Raw genomic sequence first — 26,596 nt, 5'->3', positions numbered from 1 at the left:
TCTAAGGAAGGAAGAAGGTAACGCCATTTCCTCAGGGCAGCTCAGGCAGGGAAGAGAGAAATCATGCTGAACATTTCATCACATTTTTATGCTGTTATCTCCCATAACATTATCTAATCATGTTTGAGCACAGTGAAAAAGAACAAGGCTTTGTGAATAGATGTAGGGGGGAGCTGCTTGCCTTGCTGAAGCAATTAGAAATATTGACTTCAATTATTTAAGTCATCTGAAGAAGGCAATCAGGATTCGGTCACTGTGCAACCTTTTGTCAAGTGAAAGGATTTAAGATTCCTCACCTTTGCCTTTACAGAGCAACAGGAGCAGGGCACACAGCCCTGCCCTGTGCAGGTGTATGGTGCCAGATTCCCCACTCCAGGACAGGTTAAAAGTAGTCAAACAGGCAGGGGTGGATCATTCAACTGCATGGCAGAGCTGGGACCAGCTCCAGCTATCCCAGTTTAAGTTTTCAAGAGAAAAAGAGTTAGTTTCCAGTATCTGCTCTTTTTCTGCACAGATGCTCTCTGGCAAAGGACTTTACACACCGTGGTGGCATTTACTGCTGCAAAAGATGAGTAACTGCAAGGTGTGTTGTATGGTCAGCTGAGTATGGAATGTGTTGCTCAGCCCCAATGGGTCTCTAAAGGTCATATCTTAACTGGCACTGATCAGGGCAGGAAGGAGGAGATCCTGGAATGAGCTTGCCCCTGACAGTGCCTGTAGATGATTTCTGAGCCTTGTTTTCCTCCCTCCAGGAAATCTCCAGCTGTGTGTGCAATGGGGATACAGCACTGCCCTCAGCACAGATCTGAGGGAGCAAATCACCAGCAGTGACTGCTGTGGGTACAGAGCTGCCCTGTGCCACACCACCAGCGCTTGGTGGGAGATACAGCTGGGAAAGGTCACTTGAGAAGACACTTTATTACATCAGTTGAAGAGGTTTTGATTATAATTTCTTATAAACAAGGGAGCTCTCACTGTTGTGATCAGAGTTCCAGATTAGATTTATTAAGAGGCAGGTTTACTAAACAGTGCTGGATTATCAGACAGTGTGATCTGGAAGTCCTGAAATACTGAGTTGGTAGGGGTGACAGAAAGTCCTGAGCTACATGGTTATTATCAGTGGAAAGTTAATTTTTCAATTGTCCCCCAATATGTCATTGAAGGTAAATAGTAGCTCCACTTCATATTGTCTCCTGGTAAAAGGGACTGCCTCCAAATCATGTTTTGCAACATTGCATCTGCAGCCCAAATCCAACAATCCTGGATGCTCTCAGCACCCAGCACCAGGAGTGAAAGCCAAATGTGCCCTAAATGTGCAACACAGGCTCTGACTCATGGCATAACCAGGGCAGCTGATAGAAAATGGCTTTTGGAGCTCACTTACCTGCACTGGGAGGTCACTGCTCCCACCAGCCTGGTGAGGCCAAGTGATGTTGAACAAATTAACTTCCTTTTAGAGTCTTTTGATATACTTATCAATAAATATGATGCAATTTTCTGGATGAATTAAATCATATACTGTAATTCTGTGAAGAATTCAGTGCTGGGTTAACAGACTGTATTTCCAGGACAAGAAACCCAGAATAAACAATCTCAGGGAGAACTTTTCTGCATCTCTCTGTTCATCAGTGCAGTGCTGCAGTGCCTTTGGTGAGAAGCAGGAGAATGGTGCAGGCTCCACTCCCCTCTTGGCTCCTTGGCAGAGGCTGCCAACACAGATGCCAATTCATGTCAGCTGAGGTGGTGGCTGCTCTCATTTGGACACCTGCACACAAGGACCTGGACTGAGACCATCGTGTTCCTCTTTCCAACTGACAGCTGTTCAGCATCCTGACAACTTTCATTCACTACAGAGCTGGAAGGAAATCAAGCTGGTGACCTACATGTAAAAGTCTCTCATCCCATTAACACATAAAACACTCCACCTCCTCTGAATTGAAATGGAATTAAATTAAAAAAAAATCTTTAGGTGAAAATCCTTATTAAAAATAAACACACCTTCTGGCATGAAAAAATTATTTTCTCCCTTCAAGAGTTGACTTACATGAGCCATTTTTATTTCATTAAAGTATACTACAATTGAATTAACAGGGGTATAATTAACCTAATTTCCTCCATCGCTTAAAATAAAAGAAGGAGGAGAAGAAATGTTCCCCAGAAAAAAAATCCTTTAATTGCACAGATCTCCAGTAAAAGAAAAACAACACCCACTCCAACCAAGGAGACACTCCAGATACAATACAGGGATGTTATGAATTATCAACAGGCTCAGGAGCAATTTGAATCTGATCTTTCTACCTAATTAGTTTTATTATTTCCCTATGTCAAAGCATGTCCCTGAGTTTCTTACATCATTTATTGAGGAGATTTTAATTGCACAAAGCCTTCAGAAGACAAAGTACCTGGCCCACGGTGCTTTGCTGGGATCAGAGAGCTCAGGGAAGGAAGGTTTTGAAATCTAAACACAATGATCTCTCTCATCCTTTTCCTTTCAAGAGAGTTACAAAGAAAACAAAAAGGAGTGTACTTTTTTTCTTCACCTGAGGGTGAACATAATACGCCCAAAATGCTTATTTACACTCACACTAACATCTTGAAAAGTGAATGCAGCATAGAGAAATCTCTGCTGGAAGACCTCCTCTAGCCAGCCGATGTGTCCGAGGCATCGCAGTCATGGCATCCCACCATCTGCTCCTTTTACTGCCACGGGGGCACATCCAAAATGGATTACTGTGAGGCTGTTCATGCCTTTTCAAACTCTGCAGGCACAACCAAACCAGTTCAGTTTAATGACGTGCTGTGTGTGGTGAGGAGGGTAACCCATGCAGAGCCATGAAAAGGGCGATGTGTACATCAGAGCTGTGCCTCTCCTGTTTGCCAGGATTCACACACAGTCTTTTCTACAGCTCGGGTATGTGAACTTTGCTTTGAATTCTGAGCACTGTTTAAGGTGTCTTTCATTTTTACAAATGTTTGAACTTGCAGAGAGCCAAACACTGCTGTCCTCACCCTGTGTGAATTTTCAGTGGCACCAGAGAGAATGTGAGCTGCAGAATTTGGCACATGCAGATTAATTCATGAATGCTGTTGCAAAACCTCAGAAAGAAAAAAACAAGCCCAAGTTTTGTGGAATTCAAAAATGGCTTAGGCATCTAAATTCATAAAGTTTTTTTTTTTCTTTTAACTGATTTAGAAGAAAATAAGAGAATGTGCAAAACTAAGTCAACAGTCTAAAAATGAACATTGTTGAGACCAAGTGTTTAAGATCATCAGGCAGCCTTTCAAATAAAAGCTGCCAGGAATCAAACTAAGCTAAAAAGAGATAACAGCTCCTCTGTGAATCAGAGCAAACACTGCAGAATTACCAGGAATGTTTTTCTCACTGAAATTGCTTAAGAAAAAGAAAAAAAAAAAAGACTCAACACCTTTAGGATTGTATTTGGTCTTTGGCTTCTGGCAAGGTCATCATGAGGATGTCAAGAATCATCTGCATGAAAACATCCTTTTGACAATCTGATAAAATGAGATTTCCTGTGATTCTGGGTCTAAAGAACTTCAAACAAAGTTTAAAGCCTCTAAGGCTTTCTGTCATGGGGTTTGAAATGAATTCACATCTGGAAGCCATGATTAGCTGTACATCCAGTTGCTTTTTGCACTGTGGTTCAGCTCCTCTGCATGAGTATATCTTTTTTTGGAGCACTGTCTCAGAAATAACTAGGATATATAATTATAAAGATACTGACTTTGTTGTAAATACTATGCAAAGAAAGGGACATATGAAAAAAGATAATTTACACATAACTTGACTTGTTTCTCCAGAGTCTTAGGATGTGTAATGAAATTATTGGGTTTGACTGTATTTTGAGCGATGTAACTTGTGGTATATTGTTTCTTTAGGAAGAGGCAATCTGTTGTTACCCCAGCTCAGATGTAGCACAAAAGAGATGGGCTGTGGAGACCTGAACCAACAGAAAATGCCCACCCTGATGTGCTGGCTCTGCTCTGGTGCCCCTGTAGCCTCTGTGGGGTCACTCCACAGGGACACCAGCTGAAAAGAGCCATAAAAATAGCAGCTGACTAGACCCTTCAAATTCTGGCTTTGGACCTCAGCTTTAGACAGCTCATCCCAGAGAATCAATGAAGTGACAGTGAGGCACAAAACTTGTGCATCCTACTTTGCAGCCCAAGGGCCCACATGTTTTGGGACATACTGTTTAAAAGAATTAATGAGTCCTCACAGAAAGTGAATTTGCATCTGCTTTCTGATGAGCATGACCTCTTTTAATGCTGTTATCTGAATCTTTCCCCTCCCTGGTGGCTAAATGACATCAAAATCAGTCATGTTGGCTTAACCCACAGAGAGTAAATGTCCTCTAGACTGTTCATTTTCTTCCTTTCTTAAAAAAAATTGCATCAAAGGAGGCAAAGCTGGTGTTATTAAACATGTAGGACACAATGGGCTCCATCTTTCTCAGCCATTTAACTCTTCTAGCTCTACAGCTCAAATGTGGATGTTCTAATTATTCTTTGCCTCACATAAACTGTTAGCAGGAAATTTGAAAGCAAAATCTGAGTTTTTTTCCAACGCTGGCATAACATTCCCTATGCTTGTATGTCATATTTGCATCTTATACCACTGACACTGTGCCGGAAAATGCTTGGCCATAAAACTGGTGCCTAAGCAGAGACCAGAGTCCAACCCCAAGAAATTATTTGGGTGCAGCCACGTTGAATTGGAGGGTGATGGAATTTGACTGTACAGACACAAACTACACCACGTTAATTAACCCCAGCGCTTGAGAAAAGTCCCTGAGCAGTTTCAGCCACTCCACCAGAGGTGGTCTCCATGGCCTCAGACAGTTATTTGCCTGATGAACTTGTGAAGGTCTCTCTGTCTCTGCCAGTTTTTAGAGCAGTTTGGGCCAGAGAGAGGACAGAAGGACTGCAGATCCTTCAGAAAACAGCATTTATTTGCAGCATCAGGTCTAAGGTCACTGAGACCTGCCCAAAAGGGTGCTGCAGCACCAAGAGCCACGCTCAGTTCAGTTCTCTCAGGTTGGGAAGCTCCTACAACACCCAAGGTTCAGTGGGAAAGGGGTTTTCTTACTGCCTTGTGCCGTCTCCGAGCTGGTGGGTTTGATGACACGATTTGCATCCTCGTGAAGGGCACCGAACCAGTCTTTTAGCCTCGAGGCCAGATTCCTCAGCTCTTTGTCTGTGCAAGCTAGGAAAGAACAAAGCACCACACTGAGTCAGGAGCACCAGGGAGAAGCCTCTCCTCCCCAGAGAGTCCATTAGAAAAATTGTGTTTATGGTTGTAAAGTTCTCCTCATTAAGAGCTCCGAAGGAAAAAGAGAAGGTCAGGGAAAAGGATGCAAGCTAAAAAGAAAATGTAAGTCATTATGAATTATAAGTTGTACTCAAGCACTTCCTCGGAAGCTGACACGATTGGTGATGGAAGAAGTGCCAGGCAGAGCTCCCTGCTGGTTGGCAATTAGAGCTATGTGACTATTTAACTTAAATGTTTTCACCTTTTAGGATTTCACAGAAAAATATCACTCAAATAGATGGAGAGGAGGGACATCCTTGCCTAGACACGCTACTCGAAAAAGATGCAATGGGTAATTTATAACCACATTTGGCTTGGTATAAGGCCATTATCACAGTAATAGAAAATATAAATACTTATTATATACAGAAAAAATTGTTATGTTGCTCTAGTTCTATTGCAAGTGAGACTCAACCACCTCTGAAGGTTGTCAATTCCATTTTGTTATCTAGGTAAAACATCTATTATCTTATAAATTTTACTGAGAAGTATCTAATTTTCCCAGAAATTTCTGCCAAGAGATTAATGTCCAGGTGAAGCAAATATTTTCAGGGAAGAAACCTGCATTAGCCACGAGTTTCTGTCAAAAAAAATAATACTTATTTCTGTATCGTGTTTAGTGCTTAAAATTCACATGCTCAGGCAATTTTATTATTCCTGCTGTGCACTCATTCTACATTTTAAATGACATTTCTTGAAATACAGAGCAAGACTTTATGCCACGAAGGCAGACATCCTTCACAGTCACAATAAGTCTTCTCCATCTCATTGCACATTATAATATTCCTCCTTCCACCTTACTGAAGAACAATTGAGTCCCACAGCTCTCCCAAGTTAAACTCCTGCTGCAATGACAAGGAACTTGCTGATATGTCATGGCTGTTCTGAGGATTTGTTTGTTGGCACACTTTAGTTTGGGACAGGAATAACTTTGAAGTTAAAAATTGAAATTACAGCCTTTTCTAAATTTGAGGGGGGGAATAGAAAGATTAGAAAGATTTTCCTTTTTTTTTTTTTTGTTTTGTTTTGTTTTTGTTTTTGTTTTTGTTTTTGTAACAATGAAGTAGTTTGATAAATTTTTCTATGAAAGATAAAAATATGAATTATCCCTCTAAAGCTGAGTCCAGGTAAGGAAAAATCAGGTCTTAAACAAAACATCCCATCAATGTAAAACGAATGGAAGACAATGCAATACTAATTGTAAAGTGGCCTACCTTGCTGAAAAAGATTACCACTTTATTTTCTCACTTGAATTAGCATTACATTCTACCCATGGTAAACTATCTTATCTTTCCAATTTGGGAAAAAAAAATAAAAGGATTCATTTGTCCGAGAAATAAGTAATATAGTTTTATTGTGCAAACATGATACTTACTAAACAATAATTGTGGCAAATGGCACCTTTAGGAGGCCAAGGGTGGGACTCTGGACTACAAACACCCATTCCTGTGCCTTCCTGACCCCTCACTGTGCCTTCTCACAGGTACACTGAGCTTCACAGACAGCCAAAGCTCAGGAAAAAGAAATAATAATAAAGAAAATACCTCCTAGAGCCATTTTCCTGATTCAGATTTGTGTACTTCCTAACAGAAAGCCAACCCCACACACCAAAGCAACCTAAAGTCAGCCAAATGATTTGAGGGACACTAAATTTGCTCCCAAACTCATCCTGTATGGAGGGCAGGAACAAGGAGCACACTCACCTCCGCTCCCAGCCTTAGCAGCCTGCAGGATGCACTCCCCAGGGCCAAATAAAGTCTCTAAAATAAATCTCACAAAGTGGTCATTCGGTGTAAACTGCATTGACTGGGGTAATTGGAATCCATGTTTTTAAATTGCAATACAAACCAGGATTGAATGCACAGCATAGGTGGGACAGAAGTAATTAATTAATGGTAAACAGAAGTAATTTGTGGTAAATCAGCTCCTCTCTATAATTGAGCCAATCAAACATGTCAGAGTCTGTAAAATGCCATTTGTAATAAAGCCATCATGTTTTTTCCATGTCTGCAACTTCAGCCATGTGGAGAAACAGCTTTTTCGGAGGGCAGTGTTTGAGAGTGGACTCTGAGTGAATTTATTGCTCTTGTTTTTGCTGACCACAAACCTGCAGATTTCCTTTGGAATTTGATCTGAGACATGATTGACAGTAAGCCCAGAGCTGGAATTTTCTGCATTCTGGATAGTTTTTCTGTGAATAACTGAGATATTCCTTAAGTTTGATGCTTAAGGATGATTCCACAGTCCTAAGGTTCTCTCTTAGGACTGCAGTCTTTCTTCACAGAATAAATACTGTTCTGTGAGTCAAACAGGAGCCAACTTTGCTATTAATATGGAGTGAATAATAAATTTCTGGACAAGACTTCAAAAATTTAATGCAAAGTTCAGTTAAATTTCTATTCAACTATTTAATGCCCTCAATCTTACTTTCTCCTGCACATTAAAATAGAGGAAGTATCTTTTTATTTTACATTTCTTGTATTAAATTTTATTTTAATGCTACCATGCCAGGTTAAAAATATCCTGCTTTGCTACCCAATGGAACTGCGTTCCATTTTCAATTATTTCATTTAACATTATCAGAGGCATATAATCATTCTGAATTAGTTTGGTTTGGGGCACATTTGGGACACTTCAGTGTGGACTGACATTCAGAGGGCAGGAGTCTCATACAAACAGAGTGCTCTGGCATCCAGGATCCAGGCACTCAATGTTTTAGTTCTGGTGGTAGAGCCCATTAGTTGTATATCAAACAATTAGAAAGCGTAATCCTGAGGAGCCCCTCATCTGAGATTCTTATATATAAATTTACATTAGTAGAAGTTATAAAGCATTTTAAGAACCCTCTTCATGAAAAGTGCAGTGCAAATGTACCTCTTCACTATAAATAGAAGTTTCAAGTCACATTTCTCAGATGAGAAGAACAGAGCTGTAGGAGGAATGGATGTGATAATGGGTCTCTTGCTATTTGAAGATTTATAAGGAGAGAACACTGGGGTTGCAAACAATATGGATATTGACATGACTTGAAGCACTGATTTAAAAATCCAGGCTGAAGAGAATCACCAGGGGAGGAACCTCTCCATAGTCCCTCTCCATCGACTGAAATCTGTCCAGTCAAGTGTCAGCATCCATTTAAAGCTGTGAAACAGACCCATGTGCAAACGTATGTAAATAGGCATTTTCACTGGTGTGTATCTCCTCCAAGATAAGAGACCCTGGCTCAAATTAATTTCCTACACCTTTTAAAGAGAAAGCAACCTACAGTTCTTTATCCTTGCTATTTTACTCATGTCAAAAAAGGTTCTGCTTTAGCAGCCATCTGATACCAGATCCTCCTGTAACTTTAATTCCTGGATCCTTCCCCGCTGATGGCTTTGATGATCTGCCCACAGCTCCCCCAGAGCAGCAGCTGGGATGGAGAGGCAGCCAGGGTAACACCTGGCTCACCAACCTGAGCCCAGAGCACAGTCCCTGCCCCTGAGGTGGCAGAGGGACCTCGAGCAGGATCTGTCCCTGCTCTGAGTCTCAGCAATGAGAACACAGGGGGATGTGAGAGCTGCTGAACCCAACAACATCCTCAAATCTGCATCTGCTGATGTGACAAATTATCCCGCAGAAGTGATTTATTAACAAGCACCGAAAGTGTATATTTATTCCCAAGGGTGAAGCGCTTGGTCCAGCAGTTATTTATTCCTCACAAACTGAAAGCACTGTTGCTAAATACCTATTTTCACCAAGCAGAAAGCATTAATCTGACCTAATGGAAAGCCATTAGCATGCTGTAAAAGCTCAGGCTTTTATGGGCCTGCTTTTGTTATGGACTTTTGCAGCTCTAGATATACTAATCTATATACATCGGTGGTGAAAATTAGCAGTATAATATTTAATTTCACTCTTTCAGATAGGGACTTTCAACAGTACTTAGTGATAGAAATCAACATTAAAACTGAACTTACCTGTAGATGTATAAGATTAAATCAATACTGAATCACATCCCACTTTTACTCCAGCCTAGCAAAGAAATATTGTAAAATCTCCATCCACGAACAAAATAAAAAACCACAAGCCTCACAACTCCTACTGCAGTGAATTCTAAACCAAACTTAATACTTACGAAGCACAATCCTGCAGTACCATGTAAGTGTCTCGCTGCTGGAATGTTCTGGCACTGTGTGGCAAACAAGAAATCCATATTGCCCAGGAACAAGTTACAGTGACATGTTACATTATTTCCCAACAAACAAAGTATGCAACGAAGCTCACAGAATGTGTACAAAAGGTTTTGAGTCATTTGACTTCCCTGTCATCTCTCTGGCATCTGTCTCTTGCCTTCTCACTCCTACTGTTCTTATTCTAATAATAATTCTTAAAACAAGACTACATTCCTACCAACTACATGAGCAGAGACTGGTTCTTTGGATTCATATTATTGTTATATAATACTAACATGTCTCTTGGGTAGAGATTGAGGAACCCTGATTGCCAAAGGGATGCACTCTGAGAAGCGAAACAGCTTTAACTGTTTCTGTACTGTAGAAGGAAAGAAACTGCAAGTGCAGAGAAATAACAAAAAGAAAAAAAAAAAGTTGGAGCTTTAAAAAAAATGCATATTTAGTTACTGAGGTTAGTGTTCTTCTTATGGAAATTAAATCTTCAGCTTAGGGACATGCCACTGCTTTTTAATGACCTGCTTAAGGATGCAAATGTGCTGCCATGGACCAGAATCAATGGGTTGTGGTCGAGGTGACCAGCCACAAAACATAAATAAGAAACAGAAACCTTTGCAAGAGAACCCATAGATTGAGATGCTTTTTATTCCCTGAGCAACAAGAGGTAGTGGATGTATTATTGGAATCCAGCCCTGCCTGCTGCCTGGCTCACAAGCAGAAACCAGCTCTGTTGGTTGCACATGTGAGTGGTAACAAATGGTCCAGTCATCTGTCCTGTGAGCCTGGAGGACAAGTCCATTCAGTTTTGATTAAAATGTGATATAGCACAAATTTAAATGGCATTGCCCAATAGTGATCTATTCCTCCAGTTAGAAGTAGGACAGGCATTATTTCAGCAATTCAGAAGGGAAAAAACTCTCATTTTTGTATTTTTGAAGACTAACTCAACAAAATTATATGGTAAAACATATTTAAAAACAACGTGGCAACACTTCTTTAAAAGGTTTGACATAAATGTACCTTAGCATGGAGGTTGACAGGAGACATTTTGTTCCAAATACTAATATTTATATTATCTTTGTATTTTGCATGCTTTGTAAAAAGAAAGTGCAGTTTAACCATGCTTTCTCTGACAAGCATCATGACATTTTTCTTGTAGGTAAATCACCATCTTATTTCACCCTGCTATAATTGTGTCCACATGTGTGTGGATTATTAAAACAGGCAGTTAAAAAAATTGTAGCATCTTTTGGGCTAAGGGGGTGGATCTGCTCCCAGAAATGCAAAATAGTGCTCTCAACACTGCTGCTGCAGGAGCTGGTTTGAAAGCAAGCATCAAGAGAAATTCAGGGCTGTGCTAACCTTCCACTTCCAATCCAATTCCACACAGATACACATAAACATACACACATCTGGGTGACTTGTAGATGAGTCCCAAGTGTTTTATATGTGATATTCTGGTGATGCAACTCTGGTGATAATTGCTTTCACAAATACTTCACTGTTCGTGGTTGGAAGGAGTAATGCTCTAATTTGCTCTTTTCATTGAGGCCTCAGGCAACTTCTTATAACAATAAAATATAAAGTATTATGCCAATAATTTTATGAAGTAGAAAGCAATGGGTTGTTTGCTGTTACTACAAGGAAAGGTAGTGCATTCCAAACATGCCTTACAGGTCCAATCAATGAACAGCTCACATGTAAAATTGCCCCTGTAGTCACCAGCACTTCATGACAAAGCTCTACGTGGATATATTTGTCTAACTGCATTTTTTGGCACTCACTGGTTATTCTTCTCCAGCGTTGACACCTATGCTGATAACCACCTCTGATCCTTCTGTCACTTGTTTTGCCTTGTCTTACATATACAGCAGCAGACGCCAAGATCCTGCAGTTCAGACTTTGAGATGATTACAGGAGCAGCTGAGTTATGGGGAAGATGAAACAGGCTTTGATCTGAAGCTGCTTTAAAATGGCACATTTAAAACACAAAGCTCAGCTAGAACTGTGTGAAGGAAGATTGAGAGCTACAAAGCTCCCTCGCCAGCGCTGGAGGCAAAGTGTACATCTGCTTTCCTCGTACTTACTGCTACTTCCTTTTGTGCTCACATTAATTGTGAAACCCTGGAAAGTTCATCTTTGCCAGGTGATTAAGAAGCCTGGAGTTTTATTTTAAATACATCCACACTATAATGATGGTGGGGGACTGTCAGAGCCAAGCAGGAAGCTTGTGAGAGTAACGTCCCTCGTGACATTCTGGCCATGTCAGGCACTAATTAAAATGTTATCTCCTGCATGGTTCTTAGCCTCCCAAAATTCATTTGCCAGCTCACTTCTAATGCCCTCATTCAATTCTGCCACAACACCTGAAAGGTGGAATAGAGTTACATCAACTGAAAACTAAAGCAGAGCACATAAAAATGTCTGACTGAGTGGACTTTTCCAACAATTCATGCAGCACTCTGGATAAAAAAAAGGATTTATAGAGTCATCATCTCCTTTCTTGCCTTCCTTCTTCCCTCCCTGCCTTTCTCCCTCTCTGTTTTTCACACTCTACTCTGAACAGATGTCCCCAGCAGATCTCAGAGAAGAGACTCCAGTTGGCTTTAGCCGTGGCCTGTCCAGCACTGGCCAATCTTTGCAGGAGGGCTGAGGTCTTAAAAAAACTGACCACTGCTCTGAGTTCAGTGTTTAAAGCAAACACACAGCTCACAGCCCATGGGAGGTTTTCACAGATATTTGACTTTGCTGCTTACAGCTCAGCAGATATTGCACTCCAAGGTATTGGGAATAACAAATAAGCAAAGCTGGAAGAATAATTAGGAGTAGAAACAAAACTCACTGTGGTTAAAATGGAGGAATTCCAGGACAGTTGTTTTTAGACAAAGAGTATAGGCTACCATAGTGTGTGTATTTGGGATTTAAATGGAATTGTTTCCCACAGCCCATCCAAAGCCACAGCTGAAAATGTTAGAGACAACCCGCTGAACTTCACATCCAGGAGGTTGTTTTGCTCCACTTGCTGCACGAAGAGAAATTTAGATTCTGATTTTCAATAAAACTGTTCTGAGTTACAGTCGTTGTAAATAACTTGAGCTGGTGATTTTAAGGGCAGCTGCTACTTTCCATAAAGAAAATGGCCTTGAGCTGGAACGAGCAAAATTATTTTCAGGAAGTAAAATTAGTAATTTGACACTATTTGAGAAGAAATGGGCAGATCTATTTATATCTAATTGGAGCAGGAAAGCAACAGTCAAGAATAAAAATGAAAAGACTATATATAGGGGAAGAAAGTGAAAACACAGGGTGATTTCACAGAATGCCTATGTTGAAACATAAGCACATGCACCACTTCTCAAAAAGAAGTTGAAAATATTACTATATATGAAATGAGCTGTAAGAGAGCTCTAATTTTTACAGTTCCTTGTGCAATCACAGATAGACTTAAACTGAATTAGGAAAAAACCCAGTGGCAGTAGATAATTTTTGTAAAGTGTCATAATGAAGAGAGATATTCATTATTATTTGATACTATTTTAAAACACATGAGGGTGGTTCATGGGATAAAACTACTTTTACACAATTCTCTTCTTCTGACACTACTCCATCTCTCCAAGTTTGTTGAAACCTAAAATTAAGGAGCTCCCAGTTGGTCATTGGGGTTTTTTGCTTGCTTTAATGTGAAAAAAATTTATTTTTATGGGCAGCAAGATCCAAATGCCAGTGTGTGCTGGATATGCTTGGTTTTGGAGGCAATGTTTGGGGTCTCAACCCTCACAGTAATGATCACTGCTCTACCTGAAGAAAAGAACAGCAGAATATAGTACAGAAAGGCAAAGGCAGGACTCTCACTGTGCAGCCTCAGAGGGCAATTCCAGAGTGACAGTGAGCAGGACTCATCTGCCTTCTCACAGGAAAAAAACCCACCCCACATTCCTCCCAGAATCCCTGCCAGGGTATTGGATACTGCCTAAAACCTGCAGAGGGACCCAGGAATTGATTGGAAAGACTCCTTCTTCCAGGAACTGGTGCTCTATCAGACAGAAAAAAGAGGGAAACAATTGAGTAGATCCACTTAATTTTTACTGGAGCCCACCATCCTTATTCTCTTCCTGAGGGACTCTTGAAAAGCAACAGATAAATCCAATTTGCCCGTGCTTGAGCAGGATGGAGAGAGAGAGACTCGTGAGTCAGCACATGCCAGCAGAAGCTGGTTTTCCCCCTCATTAACTTTTTTGCACATCAGCTGATTTTTGCTTTATTCTGAGTACATCCCTGTGCTTATTTTCCCTGTTCCCTACAGAATGTCATCACATCTGATACCACCAGGGCTTCATTAATGTAAAATGTTGTCATGTGGTGAATTATTCTTAAATGAGAAAACACAGACAACCCTAGAGGAGAAAATGAGGAGTTGTCGGACAGCATGTGGCTAGGAGCATTTGAAGGTGTCCCACAGGAATTCCTCCAGCAAATTGCTGGGAAACCTGATTGAAATTCAATAAGAAAGTGCAAATGAGACAACATAGCTCCCCTGTGGATTGCAAAGATGCTCTGGCAGAGAGTCAGAAGCGTCTCTGCACTGCTGCACCCTGCAAAGGCAGAAATGCACAAATGCCAGGAGGAAATGCAGCGCCGTGACCCCGTGCTCAGGACAGCACCAAGGGGAGCAGAGATCACCATAAGGAAATACAAGAGCCCAGAATATCGAGAACCAAATTTGCATGGATTTATGATCTGCCTAGGGTTTTATTGGAGCCATTTGTACACCAGAGCAGTGCCATTAAGAGGAGTGAAGAGCAGTGGGTGTGTGAGCAAACACACTTGTCTGGGGTGGTTCATCAGCGCTCAAGTGCATCCCATTAACAGAGGCATTAGAATGCACTTCCATCAGATGCATGAGAAAAGTGCATCACGAGCATTGGTTTGGCTTCTGGGCAGACAACTCTGTTGTGTGGTGTGAGCAGAGGGTCTGTGGACACTCCCCAAAGGACAGGACCTCAGCTGAGCTGGGAGTGAAATGAATGAGCACCTCCTCCCTTACAGAACCTTGGGAACTTGGCTGCAGCTATCCTGGCAAAGGGGTGGAGTGGTTCCTTTTTTAACAAGCCTTGGTGCCTTTGGCTGAGGTGGTCACTGACACTGTTCTGGCCTCTGATTTTGGAACAAAGAGCTGGAGTGCTGCTAAAGCCCAAAACAATCTTCTCAAGGATTGAAAAGAGGATAGCTAAGATGAGCTGAATGTCAAAGAAGGCTCTAGACAAAAAAGGCTCAAAATACTGTTATTTGCTTACTGCCGCATGTATTTACCTCATGTAGCTACAAAACTTCATTTAACAGAGTAAAGAAAAATATGAGGTGGGCTTCCTAATGAGCACCTGGCACTCAGAAGCTGTGGGAATCAAAAACTTCACAAAAGTATGGAATGTAGCTGCAACATCTCCTACTAATGCATGTTTTGAAGAATCATTTAAAGAAATGTCAATTCTTTTCTCAGCTCTTGATGTGCATTTGTGTATTTTTAAAGTATTTTAGAGCCAGGATTGAGTTTTGAGTATTCAAGGATATGGTTTATTGAAAATGTCCCGATTTTTAAAATGTTTGCACTATTAAAAATTTAACATCCAAAATTATAGAAAAGCAGCAAGTGAGATCAAAACCATCCTGTGGCATCATGAAAACCATAAGCTGTGCAATTCCAAAAAAAGTTAAAAATGGCTTGTGTGAAAGGAATTTGTTTTGTAGTAAAAAAAAAAGACGGATTTGGAACTGTGGCTGAGAAAGCTTTGAAAGTGGCCAGGCTGACAGGGTGTATTGTAGGGCAGCTGTAAGCTCTTGTAGATGCAATTATTATCATCTCCCCAAAGCACAGGCAAGTCTGTGAGCAAAAAAAGGCAAAGAATAGGAAAAAAGGCTGCCTGGAAAAGAAATCCCCTCCTCTCCCAGGCCTAGATGCTGACTTGCTGATGGCTTAAACCAAAGTCAAAATAAAAACAACCTAATTTAAAATGTGGTCATTCTGAAAAAAATTAAATTCCTGGATTGTACCTGCTGAAAGAATGGGTGAGAAATGAGGAATGTTCTGGGAGGGGGGAGCAGCAGGGGTCTGGATGAGATCTGGGTCTGTTTTCCAGCCCCATTCCCTCCCACGCCACAGAAGTGCTCTTCAGAGTAATTATTTCATCAGAGTGGCTGTGGATCAATGTTCTCAAAGTGTTTGCAATTAGAAAATTTTGTAAAAGGTCCAGCCAGGCATCCTTGAGGACTGAGGATTTGGAATCATGCTAAGGCTGTACACTGTGCAAACATCAGCAGCTTTCCAGTGGCAGCTCAGAAACTGGGAACTCCGAGGCTGTGCTGGCTCCTCTACACTGCAGAGAGCTGCCTACAGGAGTTCATCCTTGGGTGAAAACAGGATTTTGCCTAGATTTTTTATTTATCCCACTGTCCAGGTCAAATCCCAGATTTCAGTACATGCAGACCATACAACTGGAATTAGACTATGAGCCTGTATCTGATTTTCCAAAGTTCTGAATTTACATGGGTAGCTGGAAGTTCCGAGTGTCACACACTGAAAGAATTTTAGAATATACTTTTTAGTCTTCCTCCAAAAGTTGCCTTGTGCCATTTAGATTTCATTATTCCTTTGATGCTCTTTAAGGATGCAAGGATATAATTTCACATTCCATACCTTTCAATTTTTTTTATTTGTAATTCACTATAGAGCTGGAATGTACTTTCCCCATTTTTCCACAACTTCCTGGACATTAAAGGATCTGCAGATGACAGGACTTTAGTGCACCATTTGCTATCCCTGTCAGGAAGAGCAGCCATCCCATAAAGGCAACAAAGTCTCATCATTTCATTGTGAGCTAATAACCACAGGCTGTTCTCTGTGTGCCTCGGTGCTAAGGATCAAAATTAATTTCCTATTACACCTGCTATGACTGATCATAGAAATGCACTTCTAATGTTGAGATAATCTTAGAGAAGTCACTGGGAATTTATTTTTCTTCCTGAAGCCTTCCCTGACAGCAACAGGGGACTGGATTTAAGTATCTGTGCACCAACAGGTGGAGGGGACACACATTCACTCTCGCTCCCAGACTCACAGAGCTGCCTCCATGCAAGTAATAATGCAAAAGGTTCTTCCTCCTTCAGTTCTTGTAAAGGCAGGCAGTAAAGAGAAAAAATAACCCCTGGATTAATACCGTCTGTCTGTAAAAAGCACTGCTGAAAGCCCAATTATTTTGACAGATACAGAGGAAAACAGAGGAAAGAAAAAAAAAGACTTAGGTAAATTACAATGGAAGAACTCAATGTATATCTAAAAGTATCTCAGGATTTTGCAGTAAATAATGCTTTCAAAGGAAATGGTAATCTTTCTGCATTGAAAGCTTCTGATCTTACCATCTTTACTTCAGATCATAGTACTGAGCATCATTACAAGAATGTGCTCTTTGAAGCATGTGTACTCTCTTTTCCTTCTATTCATCATAAATACTCTCTCTGTGAAAGCATGCTCTGCCACTGTGCACACATTTTTCTTTCTAAGATTTAATTCATTTCCTAAAGAAACATCATGCAAAAATCAATCTTGCCAGTACAAGTTCACAAGGCCTGATTCATTTAACAGATGATTTATTGACAACTGTGAGATAGAAAATAATGGAATGTTGTTACTAAGAGCAACATTACAGATTCCCAGCAGTGTGTACAGTGATGGTACACACAGAGGATGTTAATGCTCCTTCATGGACAAGTGATACACTGCAAGAGGAAAGGAGAGAGCTGGCCATGGCTCATGGCTGGATTCCAGCTCCTATTCCCCCTCTGCACACCCACCTAATGTTATTGCATAAATCCTGACCTTTGCTGGTGCTGGTTTGATTGAAAAGCAATAGTTTGTGGGAAGAATTAAGAAAGCCAGTGTCCTTTTACGTAATCAGTTCTCCAGAGAAAATGTGAAAGTTCCACCAAAAGTGCACGTGAAGGAGCAGTCCCCAACTGAGTGTGGTAGCTGATGGTTTGATACCTAACCTGGAAACACTTGTCTACGTAGTGTCACACACAGGGATTAAAGACTTCCCTTCCTTTTCTCTTTCCTTCTTCTCCCTTTTTCACACAGTGCCAAAGAAAGTGGAGTTTGCAGTTCTCCAGGCTGAATCCACCTTGCATTTCTTAATGTGATGTACAGATCCTTTTTATTTTCTACTAAAGAAGACATGGGGAAAAGAACCAACTCCATACACCATCCCTTTACCTATATATTCCACAAGCATGGTGGGATCCTGGACTGCCTCATAAAAATAAAGATTTCCCCTGAGCTGTCTTATGCTCTCATATTCATCATGACTTGAGTGATGGAATGTGACCTTCAGCAGGATAACTGCTTTGCTGTCCCCAAGTCAGGTGTTAAATCATCCAAATTTTAGTTCAATAGCTCTTGTAAAAGAGTCCAAGCCCTAATGTCAGGTGTTCATGCTCCTGATTCAAAGCACCTGCACACACTCTGGGCAGAGAGCATCTGCTCCCAGGTACAGAAACAGCTTTGACATCTTGCTTATTCCTGAGGACTGAGGAGCTGGGGCTGAGCTGGCAGGAAAATGCCCTGTGTGCTCCAGATGTCATGGCCAGAATCCTCATGGGGAACTCGGCAAAAAGACCACTGAACTCCTAGAAGGCAGCAATGGAACATCACTGGGCTGCATTAGAAAGCAAGGAGTTCTGAGCACAGCCTGTCCCACCAGATTGGTCCCTCAGAGATCTGACCCTGTGCCATACTCCAAATCCCAGCACAGCAGAGCTGAGGAATTGGTTTCTGTAGGTGACCCATCATGCTCAATGCTAGACAAGTATAGGAAACAACTTCTCATGCATGAAAGACTCTATGCTTTTTGGAAAAAGTAAAAGAAGTAAAGCAAATCCTTAATCCTTCTTTTTGAAAAATAGCAGGAAAAGAAATTACTCCTACAGATTTCTAAAGTGCAAAAAAGGGAGGAATGTTTGGCATGCTTCATTAAACAGACAAAAATAGAAAACATTTTGAAAACACAGAGTTGAATACATCCACAGGACTCCATAGAAAAAAAAAAAGAGGGTAAGATTAAAATCTGTTCCCAGATAGATAATTTAAACTCAGAATGATACATTCCCTCCCTAGTAATCAGTCTACAAATAGGATGATTTAACTGGGACCCTCAAAATCTCAGTAACAGAAACTCAGGAAAAACTGATTAATTCAATTGTACTATATTGCACTGTCAAAATTATAAAGTGAAAATGTTAACTCAGCCTACAAGGCCTTTTTACTGGGTAACAGAACTCAGCTGTAATTAAAAAAAATCTCCAGCACCCACATTTGATGAAAACAAGTCTATATATCTTCCTGTGTCAGAAGTGTGGTGAGTGGGAAACCCAGGAGGCAGAACTCAGGCAGTGGTGTATTTACAGCCAACAGTCACAAGGTAGCAGCACAAAACATCAGTCTAAAGGATTTCTTGAAGATCCCGGGGAGGTGCAGGTGACGAGGACACAGCTCCAAGTGTGCAGGGAACACAACTTGTGGCAATCAAGTGCTTCGTGGGGAGGAAGTTCAGTGCTGGGGTAGCCTGTGCCAACCTCTGAGCCAGCCAGCAAAAGCCCAATAAATGAACAGACCTGTTTTTGGATTTCCTTTAGGTGAGAGATGTGGAATATGACCCGACATCAGGGCACTGAAAGCAGGGAGCAGAGCAGGTCTGGCAGGGTCATGGAGGGAAACCTCACATCTGACAGTGTCTCACGGCTTACAAATTGGCTGCTCAGTTCCTGAGCTGACCTGCTTTTGAACAAGAACTGATTGTTTTCCCCTTTCAGTACCCTCTCTATGCACTTTTAAGAGGAAAAGGATCAATTCTCCACATGTGACACTGTATATACAGCGTGATGGAATATGTATGCATGCACAGTAACTCGGGATTTTCAAAAGTAAATCTGTATTCTAGGACATAAATGTGGAGGTCAATAGGTCAACAAAGATTAATAAATTCATTCTTCAGCTCCTATAAGGGGTGGAAGGACTCAGAAATGAACTGTGATCTGCAATAGAGTTGTAGCTGAATATTCACAGATTTCTCAAGAGCTGGAGTTTTTGGCTATTGATCTGCCAATCATTTTTCTGTCAGAGGAAATTCAGTTATCCACATCTCACTGAGCCTTTTTCACCTAGCTGCTTTTGTAGAAGTTGTGTTTGTTGTATATCTGTATCTTTTATGGTATCTCAGAATGAAAAATTCAATAGCTGCTGTGTTGAATTCTGAAGATAATTATTCTGCTTGTTTAGAAAATGAAAATGACATCCACTTTTCTGTCCTCTTGCTCTCACCATCAGTTTACTTTCAAACAGCTTGGTATATTTTACTAAACTAAAAAAAAAAAGTATCTTTTGTTATACTGGTATTGTCTGGGCAAATGCTACAGCTATGGCAATGTCCCTGCTGTCAATATACATTTGTAAAACTGTTGAATAAAAGCTCCCTAGTAGAGGAATAACTGTGACTTCTCACTTTAAGAATGTTGCAATCATTCTTCTCTACTTACTGCAGATGTACCATAAATCCCAGTGACCTCCCCATTGTCTGGGAACTCACTCAGCTCCCTCTCTGTCCCAATGCACCACCAGAATTTCCTTCCCAGCTCAGCATCCACTTTCTGCACACCAGTAAAGAGAGACTCATCCATTCCAATTGGAGCCAACATTGATGCCAACCTCTCTTTCCCTATTTCTCCAACTCTCAGCTGCCTTCAGTGCAGTTTTTTCAAGCATCTTGTTCTCCCAGGTTTCTGCCTCCCACATTTTTCTGCCAGTCTTGCAGGTCCCATCCCTGCTCTGCAGCAATCTGGGAGATGTCCTCTGTCCCCACCTTCCTTTTGTCCTCCACAAACACAAACTCAGTTCAGTTTCCAAGACACAAATGTGAAAGATGGATGGATGGATTGACTTCTTCCCATCAAATTGAAATTTTTGTCTGAATTTCATACACCTCACAAATGCCAGCTGCTCAGCTTACATTCCTCACAGGCAGAACTGAGCTCCTCATTGCTCCTGTCTGGTGTTCAAACCCCTTTACTGCAGATTTCCCCCATCTTTTTTCTGTATGCTTCTAGTGGGACTACAGCCTTCCCTGGGACAGTCTCAGGTTTATTTCTGGCTAAATATTGTGCGAAGTCAGTAAATGATACTTTAAAACATCATTTCCAATCCATTCTCATAGGTAAGTGGGTTTTAACGCTCCTCCTCTTGCCTATTCTCACACCCTTTCCTCTGGCCTTGCTGAGTCCCACCATCTTCTGCTCATATCCCTTCAAAACGCTTCCATGACCTTTTACAAAGACAATTTCATGATGATGGCCCAGCTCCTCCTGCTGACCACACCATCTCTGCTCCCTGCATCTTCCCACTGTTCTCCCAGTCCCCACACAGAGCACATGAGCTGTGAGTCTCAGTTCTGAGACCCTTCACAGCTTCTATTTCACTTCTAATCACACCTTACTGAGCCATCACTGACTTCTCTCTGCTAACGATGACAGCCTTTATTACTCAGTTGCTAAATTCTGAAACAAGTATCTTCAGCTTTTCTTGTCATACCTGTCAGAAACTCTCTGTAAACACCTGTAAAGTCATGTTCAGAGACTTCTGAAACTCAACTTTAACATGATGCCTACAAAAAGCCCAGATAAACACACTTCAATTCTTGTCTGAGGCTCTGACTGTAAGACTGCACATACTGCTGACCTGTGCTGGCACATTTTTAATTAGCAGTGCTGGTGTTGTTTCTTCCCTTTGCTTTATGTAGGTTGTAAACTTTTTTGCTTAGAAGCCATATTTTTGTTCCTTTAAATGAAATGGGACTAGCAAATATCTGACTACTTTATTAGCTAAGCAAGGAAATTGTTAAAAGGAAGGTGTCTTAAAATAGAGAACTGTATAACCCCTTCCAGATGCACAAAATGTACTTTCCAAAGGATATGAAGATGAATATAACAATTTGGCATTGTGTCAGAAAGAAAACCCACTAATTGGGATGGATGATGATAAAGAGAAAAATCAAAAATTCATGGCATGATTTAGTTCAATGTAAATCTAAAAAACACCCCAGCAGTGTCAGGGAAATTATTCTATATTTGTTTAAGCGAGAGGCTGCACAGGATGCAATTGAGCCATCTGTGCTTGGCCCATCTGTACTTTGAGAAGTACTGTAGGACTGTATTGCACCATTTCTGCTGTCAAACTTTGGAGACGTTACAAGAGATGCCAAGGAGCACGAATGGTGGGTGACAGCACATCGACTGAGATCTCTTTTTCAAATTGTCTTCTCTCTACTCCCTTACAGATGCATTCCAAATCAAAATCACGGACTAAATCTTCCTAAGAACTCCTTGAAATTACTTTTTTTCTTTTTCCTAAATTGTTCTCTTGTTCTAGCTGTTTCTACCCTTCAATGGAAAGACAAACTAACACCATCAGTTAATGGCTATATATAGAAAATAAAATAAACCGTGCTCTAAATACTGAACTAACAAAGTCTGCTTTGCTTCAGACTTGTTTCCTATGTCCCCAGTGGCTTTGAGCCCACGGAACTCTCCAAAGTCCCATGTGCCAAAGTCATGCCCAAACTGCCTTCCCACAAAGCTAAATCCCCAAGGAGCAGCTACAGGCACTTTTCTGCAGTCTGTAGGACTGGTGTCAGGCCAGGGAACTGCCAGGTCTAACCCTTGGGCCTCTTTTGTCAGCCCATCTCAATTCTGCCCAAACCAGATAGATTGGAATCATCACTTCCACTTCCCTGCTTGAGCTGATTTTTAGGTTCAACAGCTCAGCCAACAGGTTGCTCAGCTTTTATTAAAAACACCTCAGGTATATTTAAATGCAATGGAGGAAAATAGTTCTTGATTCAGATAATTCCTCTCCATGGGTTTATTTTAAAAGCCAGGAAAACTGTGTTGAAGCCATTCAATACTGATGTGGAGACCTTTTCCCCCACTCTGCTGTGAGGAAAGAGCTCTGCTGCATTTCCAGGGACACAGGGACACAGGGACACAGGGTCTCTGCCATCGGATGGGATCTCCTTTCTGTGGTTTCTTTCCTCTCAGATACAACAAAGGCAGCTGCAATGGATTCATATCTATATACTCAGAAAACATTGCAGTTAAGTGTGAGTGGGCTGATACAGAGCCTTGCTAACAGACAACCATATCTGTGCTGCAAAGAAAGTAGTAAAACCCACTTAGCTGTGAATTAATACATAATGAACCACTGACAATAATTATTTCAATCTAGTGCTCTGACCTGCTTCAACACTTCCTTCCTTTTTCTCTAATAATATTTTTAGATGGTTTTGCACTTGATTTCTTAACCACAAAGGCACTTAGTAGTTTGTGTTTTCCATTAATTCTCTGTATAATAGTAGGAATCACTTCCCCTAAGACTGAAGTGTAAATGACTGACTCTTTTTTTTTTTTTTTTTTTTTTTTTTTTTAATATGATGAGAATGCAAACCTTGTGACTTAGGGCTCAGCAGAGCTCAACACATCTAATGGACCTTTACTCTGATAAGGCTTTGCCACAGAATGAGGGAATTCAGTGAAGTGTGGTGGGTGTAATTAAAATTGTGTTATGCTGTTGATCCACAGGCAGATAAATTCTATAAGAATTAAATTGCATTGGTTTGTTAAAAAAATTGGCTGTTCGTTTCCTTGTAAAAAACAACATCAATTTAAAGCCGGTGAATCTATAAATCTGAAATGAATTACAGTAGTTCACAAGTTTCTCAGAATAAACAGAGGTCTATTTACTCCCCTACCAAGAGACTCCACACTTTATGAAGGGTGCAGTGAACCAGTTTAATAACAATTACAAGCTGAAGGGATCTACATGCACAGATTGCTGACTGCTGGCACATTAATCCACTTTTTTCCCATCCAGAGAATAAACTTCTTAGCAGAAAATACTGAGATTTTCTGGGAATGAAGGTCACAGGTTTAAATCAAAATGTTCTGTTTGTAATATTTTCATTTGCTATTCATTGAAACAAATATGATTAGGTGCAAATAAGCCTGGCATCAAATGTCATGATGTAGGCAGATCTCTTTGGTCTGAGTTGAAAAAAAAATTCTGGTTATTTTCCTTGTGTATTAATGGCAATATTTCATCATCTTTAAGGGTCTAATCACAATACATTCTATGTGGAATATTATAAATCAAGAGTCCTGTTTGCTTGTTACATGGACCTGAAGTTTAAAGAGACTGGCCTTTTGGAAAAGTTATTCTTTATCACATTTATCAGTCTGTGGAAATCAGAGTAAAAAGTCACCTGTTACAATCTTGTCTAACAAAATATTAATACATACTCTCTCATAGACAGCAGCAATTACTCACAGGGCTGTAAAGATAATGGGAAGAAACTAATGGAAATTATTTGGCACACTCACACAAATTCTTGAATTAAAATCAGATGAAAGTCAGACAAAATTGCACCAGGTTTGAAGCTGAAGCCATGTAAAAAAATTTTAGTTAATGGGCATGCCTTCATTCTGAAAAGAACATTAGCTCATACTGGGAAGTAGTATGTGATTTACCTGTGAATATCCATAATAAAGTGAATAATATGTATTATAAGATTTTTACCTGAAGTTATTTCTGTAGTTAAGATGACAATGTACAACAAATATTATATAAATAGGAAGAAAGATCAAGGCTAAATAGCAGGAGCAGCTCATAAATAGAAGAGAAGCAGACAGACATTTTCTGGAAAGAATCCATTTCAAAAGCTCATGAAAAAACAGTTAGGATCAAACAAAAGGATGTGGGGCAGGAAAGAGCCAATGTGTATGTGCTCAGGCAGTTTGCTGGTGATGAAGTGAAGTTTTTGGTGGCACAGAACAGATTCAGAAGAGTGTCATTTTTAGCCAGGAGCTGGGATAGCAACATAGGAGCTGGGAAAGGAGGACAGAGCAGGTTCCTGACACACAAAGCACTTGTAAGTGCAGGATGCTGACACACAGAGCACCTGAAAGTGTGTCTTACAAACTTACACCTGTAGGTGTGCAAACGCCTGTAAGCCAGCCAAGGAGCACTGAGTGTGAAAAGGAGACTGAGGTGTGTTGGAAGGTGGGAGCACACCTTCGAAAAGAGGAGGTAATTAGAGGGATGAGGAGATGCAGACTGTCCTTCTGCTGCTGTTTCATTGCCATGCCACACATTTCCTCAAATCTCCTCATTTTCTCATGATTTTCCAACTAAAATCATCAGTTGCATCCTTAAGGATAATGGCAATAGTTCTTGAGAGAATCAACTGAAGTCTGCCATTTCTCCTTTAATTTAGATTCCCAAAGTTCTAGTAGCTAACAGTGAGGGAAAAAAATCAAAAGATGAGGCTTGTGATTTGATTTTATGAAGAAATTACATTTTTCACTTCTAAAGTTGTAACTCTAGTAACTTTTTCTTTCTTTAACCCTTAAATAGGGTGAAATCTGACTGCCTACTTCATCCCTTTTCATACTGTTTATCATACAGTAGCAAATCTCAGAAGGAACTTCTATTCACTGTTAGCTGTTGCCATTTATTTTTCTTGTAGCAGATGTATGTCAGTTCCTTAAGTATGTCATTTATTACTGGGCTTTTAAAAATCTCTTCTGCAAATCTGTGGGTTTTTTTTACTGCATGTTCTCAGAATACTTGCAGGGTGTCAGTAAGGCTCATTTATGGATGAAGTTATTAATGGACAGGAAACAACACATCTGCTTTTTTCAAGAATGATTCCATGTGCAGATAAACCCAATACTATATTCTCAAGGAATTCACAGAAAGTTAATAGAATAAGTGGTTGGAAAGTGCTTTAGGGAAAAGTATCTTGATGTCTTGTTAGAACTAGGTTACAGTGGGAATAATCTTTTCCTTCTTACCTAGGTATGTATGCAACATCCCAAACTTGTGAGGCTTTTCTGGAAAAGATGTTTGAATATCCATCTAAGAAAAACAAAAAAAGGGTAAAATCCAGATCCCCAGCAGCTTTAGGAAAGCAGCCAGTTGCTTTGAACTACACTCTACCAACCTGATTTTCAAAGCTGTTGACAGCACTAGGTATCACACAGATGCTAAGTGTGAAAGTGGTGTTGTGCTTACTCTGCTGAAGTCAATCCCTTCTAGAGACAGATGAAAACACAGCACTATCACTGCACTATCTGCTTGACTTGTTCACTTGAAACTCCCCCAGTTCTTCTGGGGCAGTATCAGATCACCCATATCACTGTGCACATTTTATTCTCATCCCCAGAATCACATAAGGGGGGTGCCAGCACTCAGTCCCTCCTTCTCCCAGAGCTGAACAGAGCATTGAATAAGCAAAGTAGATAATAAAAGTATGCAAATAATGTCGACCTGAACCCAAACTGCATACATCTACATTTTATTCTAAAGCATGGTCTAAGCTAAATTCAAAATCGTGTCTTCTCCAACTGCAAACTGTCCAGACACCAGCAGGTTGCCCAGGGAGCCCAATATCCAGGGAAACTTGGGGTTCATTCACTTGGATTTTGCCTCCAAGCTCAGTTAGGAGCAGTTGTGCTGGAGATAGATTAGGCTTACACTGATGGAGCTATTGGCTTGGCTTCCTTCAACTTACACATTCAGGCCCTTTGTTCCCTCTGTAACTACAGGTGTGCCAAGAACAAGGTGAGCTGAGTGCAGCTCCTACATGGGCAGTGCTCAATCCCCAGCCCAAGCCTGAACATGCTGTGAATACTAAAACCTGGAGCAGCACAACACTGCAGTGTTTCAGCAGAAGGTTTAGTGTAAAAAGTAGTATTTGAATAATTTCCCGTTCTTGCTACAATCATTAACATAAAATCAATTTATGTTGTGACATTTTCAGTTCTTATTATGATCTCTGTCACAAGAGGGAGGTTTTCAATCCCCCATAAAGTCTTTAGGAGACAGCAGAATAATGTACACTAAGTGCATTATACAGTTTCTAATTTGACCTTTTCACGGTTCTGCAGTTTGACTGCTTGGTCACTCCTGTTCCTTGGCTGTCTTGGTAATCTGAGAGGAACA

General features: G+C 40.7%; 1 protein-coding gene across 1 annotated transcript in view; it reads right to left on the bottom strand.

Moving 5' to 3' along the window:
- SPOCK1 (SPARC (osteonectin), cwcv and kazal like domains proteoglycan 1) overlaps positions 1 to 26,596 on the bottom strand; it is a 272,090-nt gene that overhangs the window by 9,638 nt on the left and 235,856 nt on the right. The window contains exon 7 of the mRNA XM_066329062.1: positions 5,108 to 5,224. Within this exon, the coding sequence (XP_066185159.1) occupies positions 5,108 to 5,224 (117 nt within the window). The remainder of the gene's footprint in view (positions 1 to 5,107; positions 5,225 to 26,596) is intronic.

Source organism: Sylvia atricapilla, chromosome 14 (assembly GCF_009819655.1).
Source record: "Sylvia atricapilla isolate bSylAtr1 chromosome 14, bSylAtr1.pri, whole genome shotgun sequence".
In the NCBI taxonomy this organism is placed as follows: domain Eukaryota; kingdom Metazoa; phylum Chordata; class Aves; order Passeriformes; family Sylviidae; genus Sylvia; species Sylvia atricapilla.
This window is presented reverse-complemented; position numbering and strand designations above follow the sequence as displayed.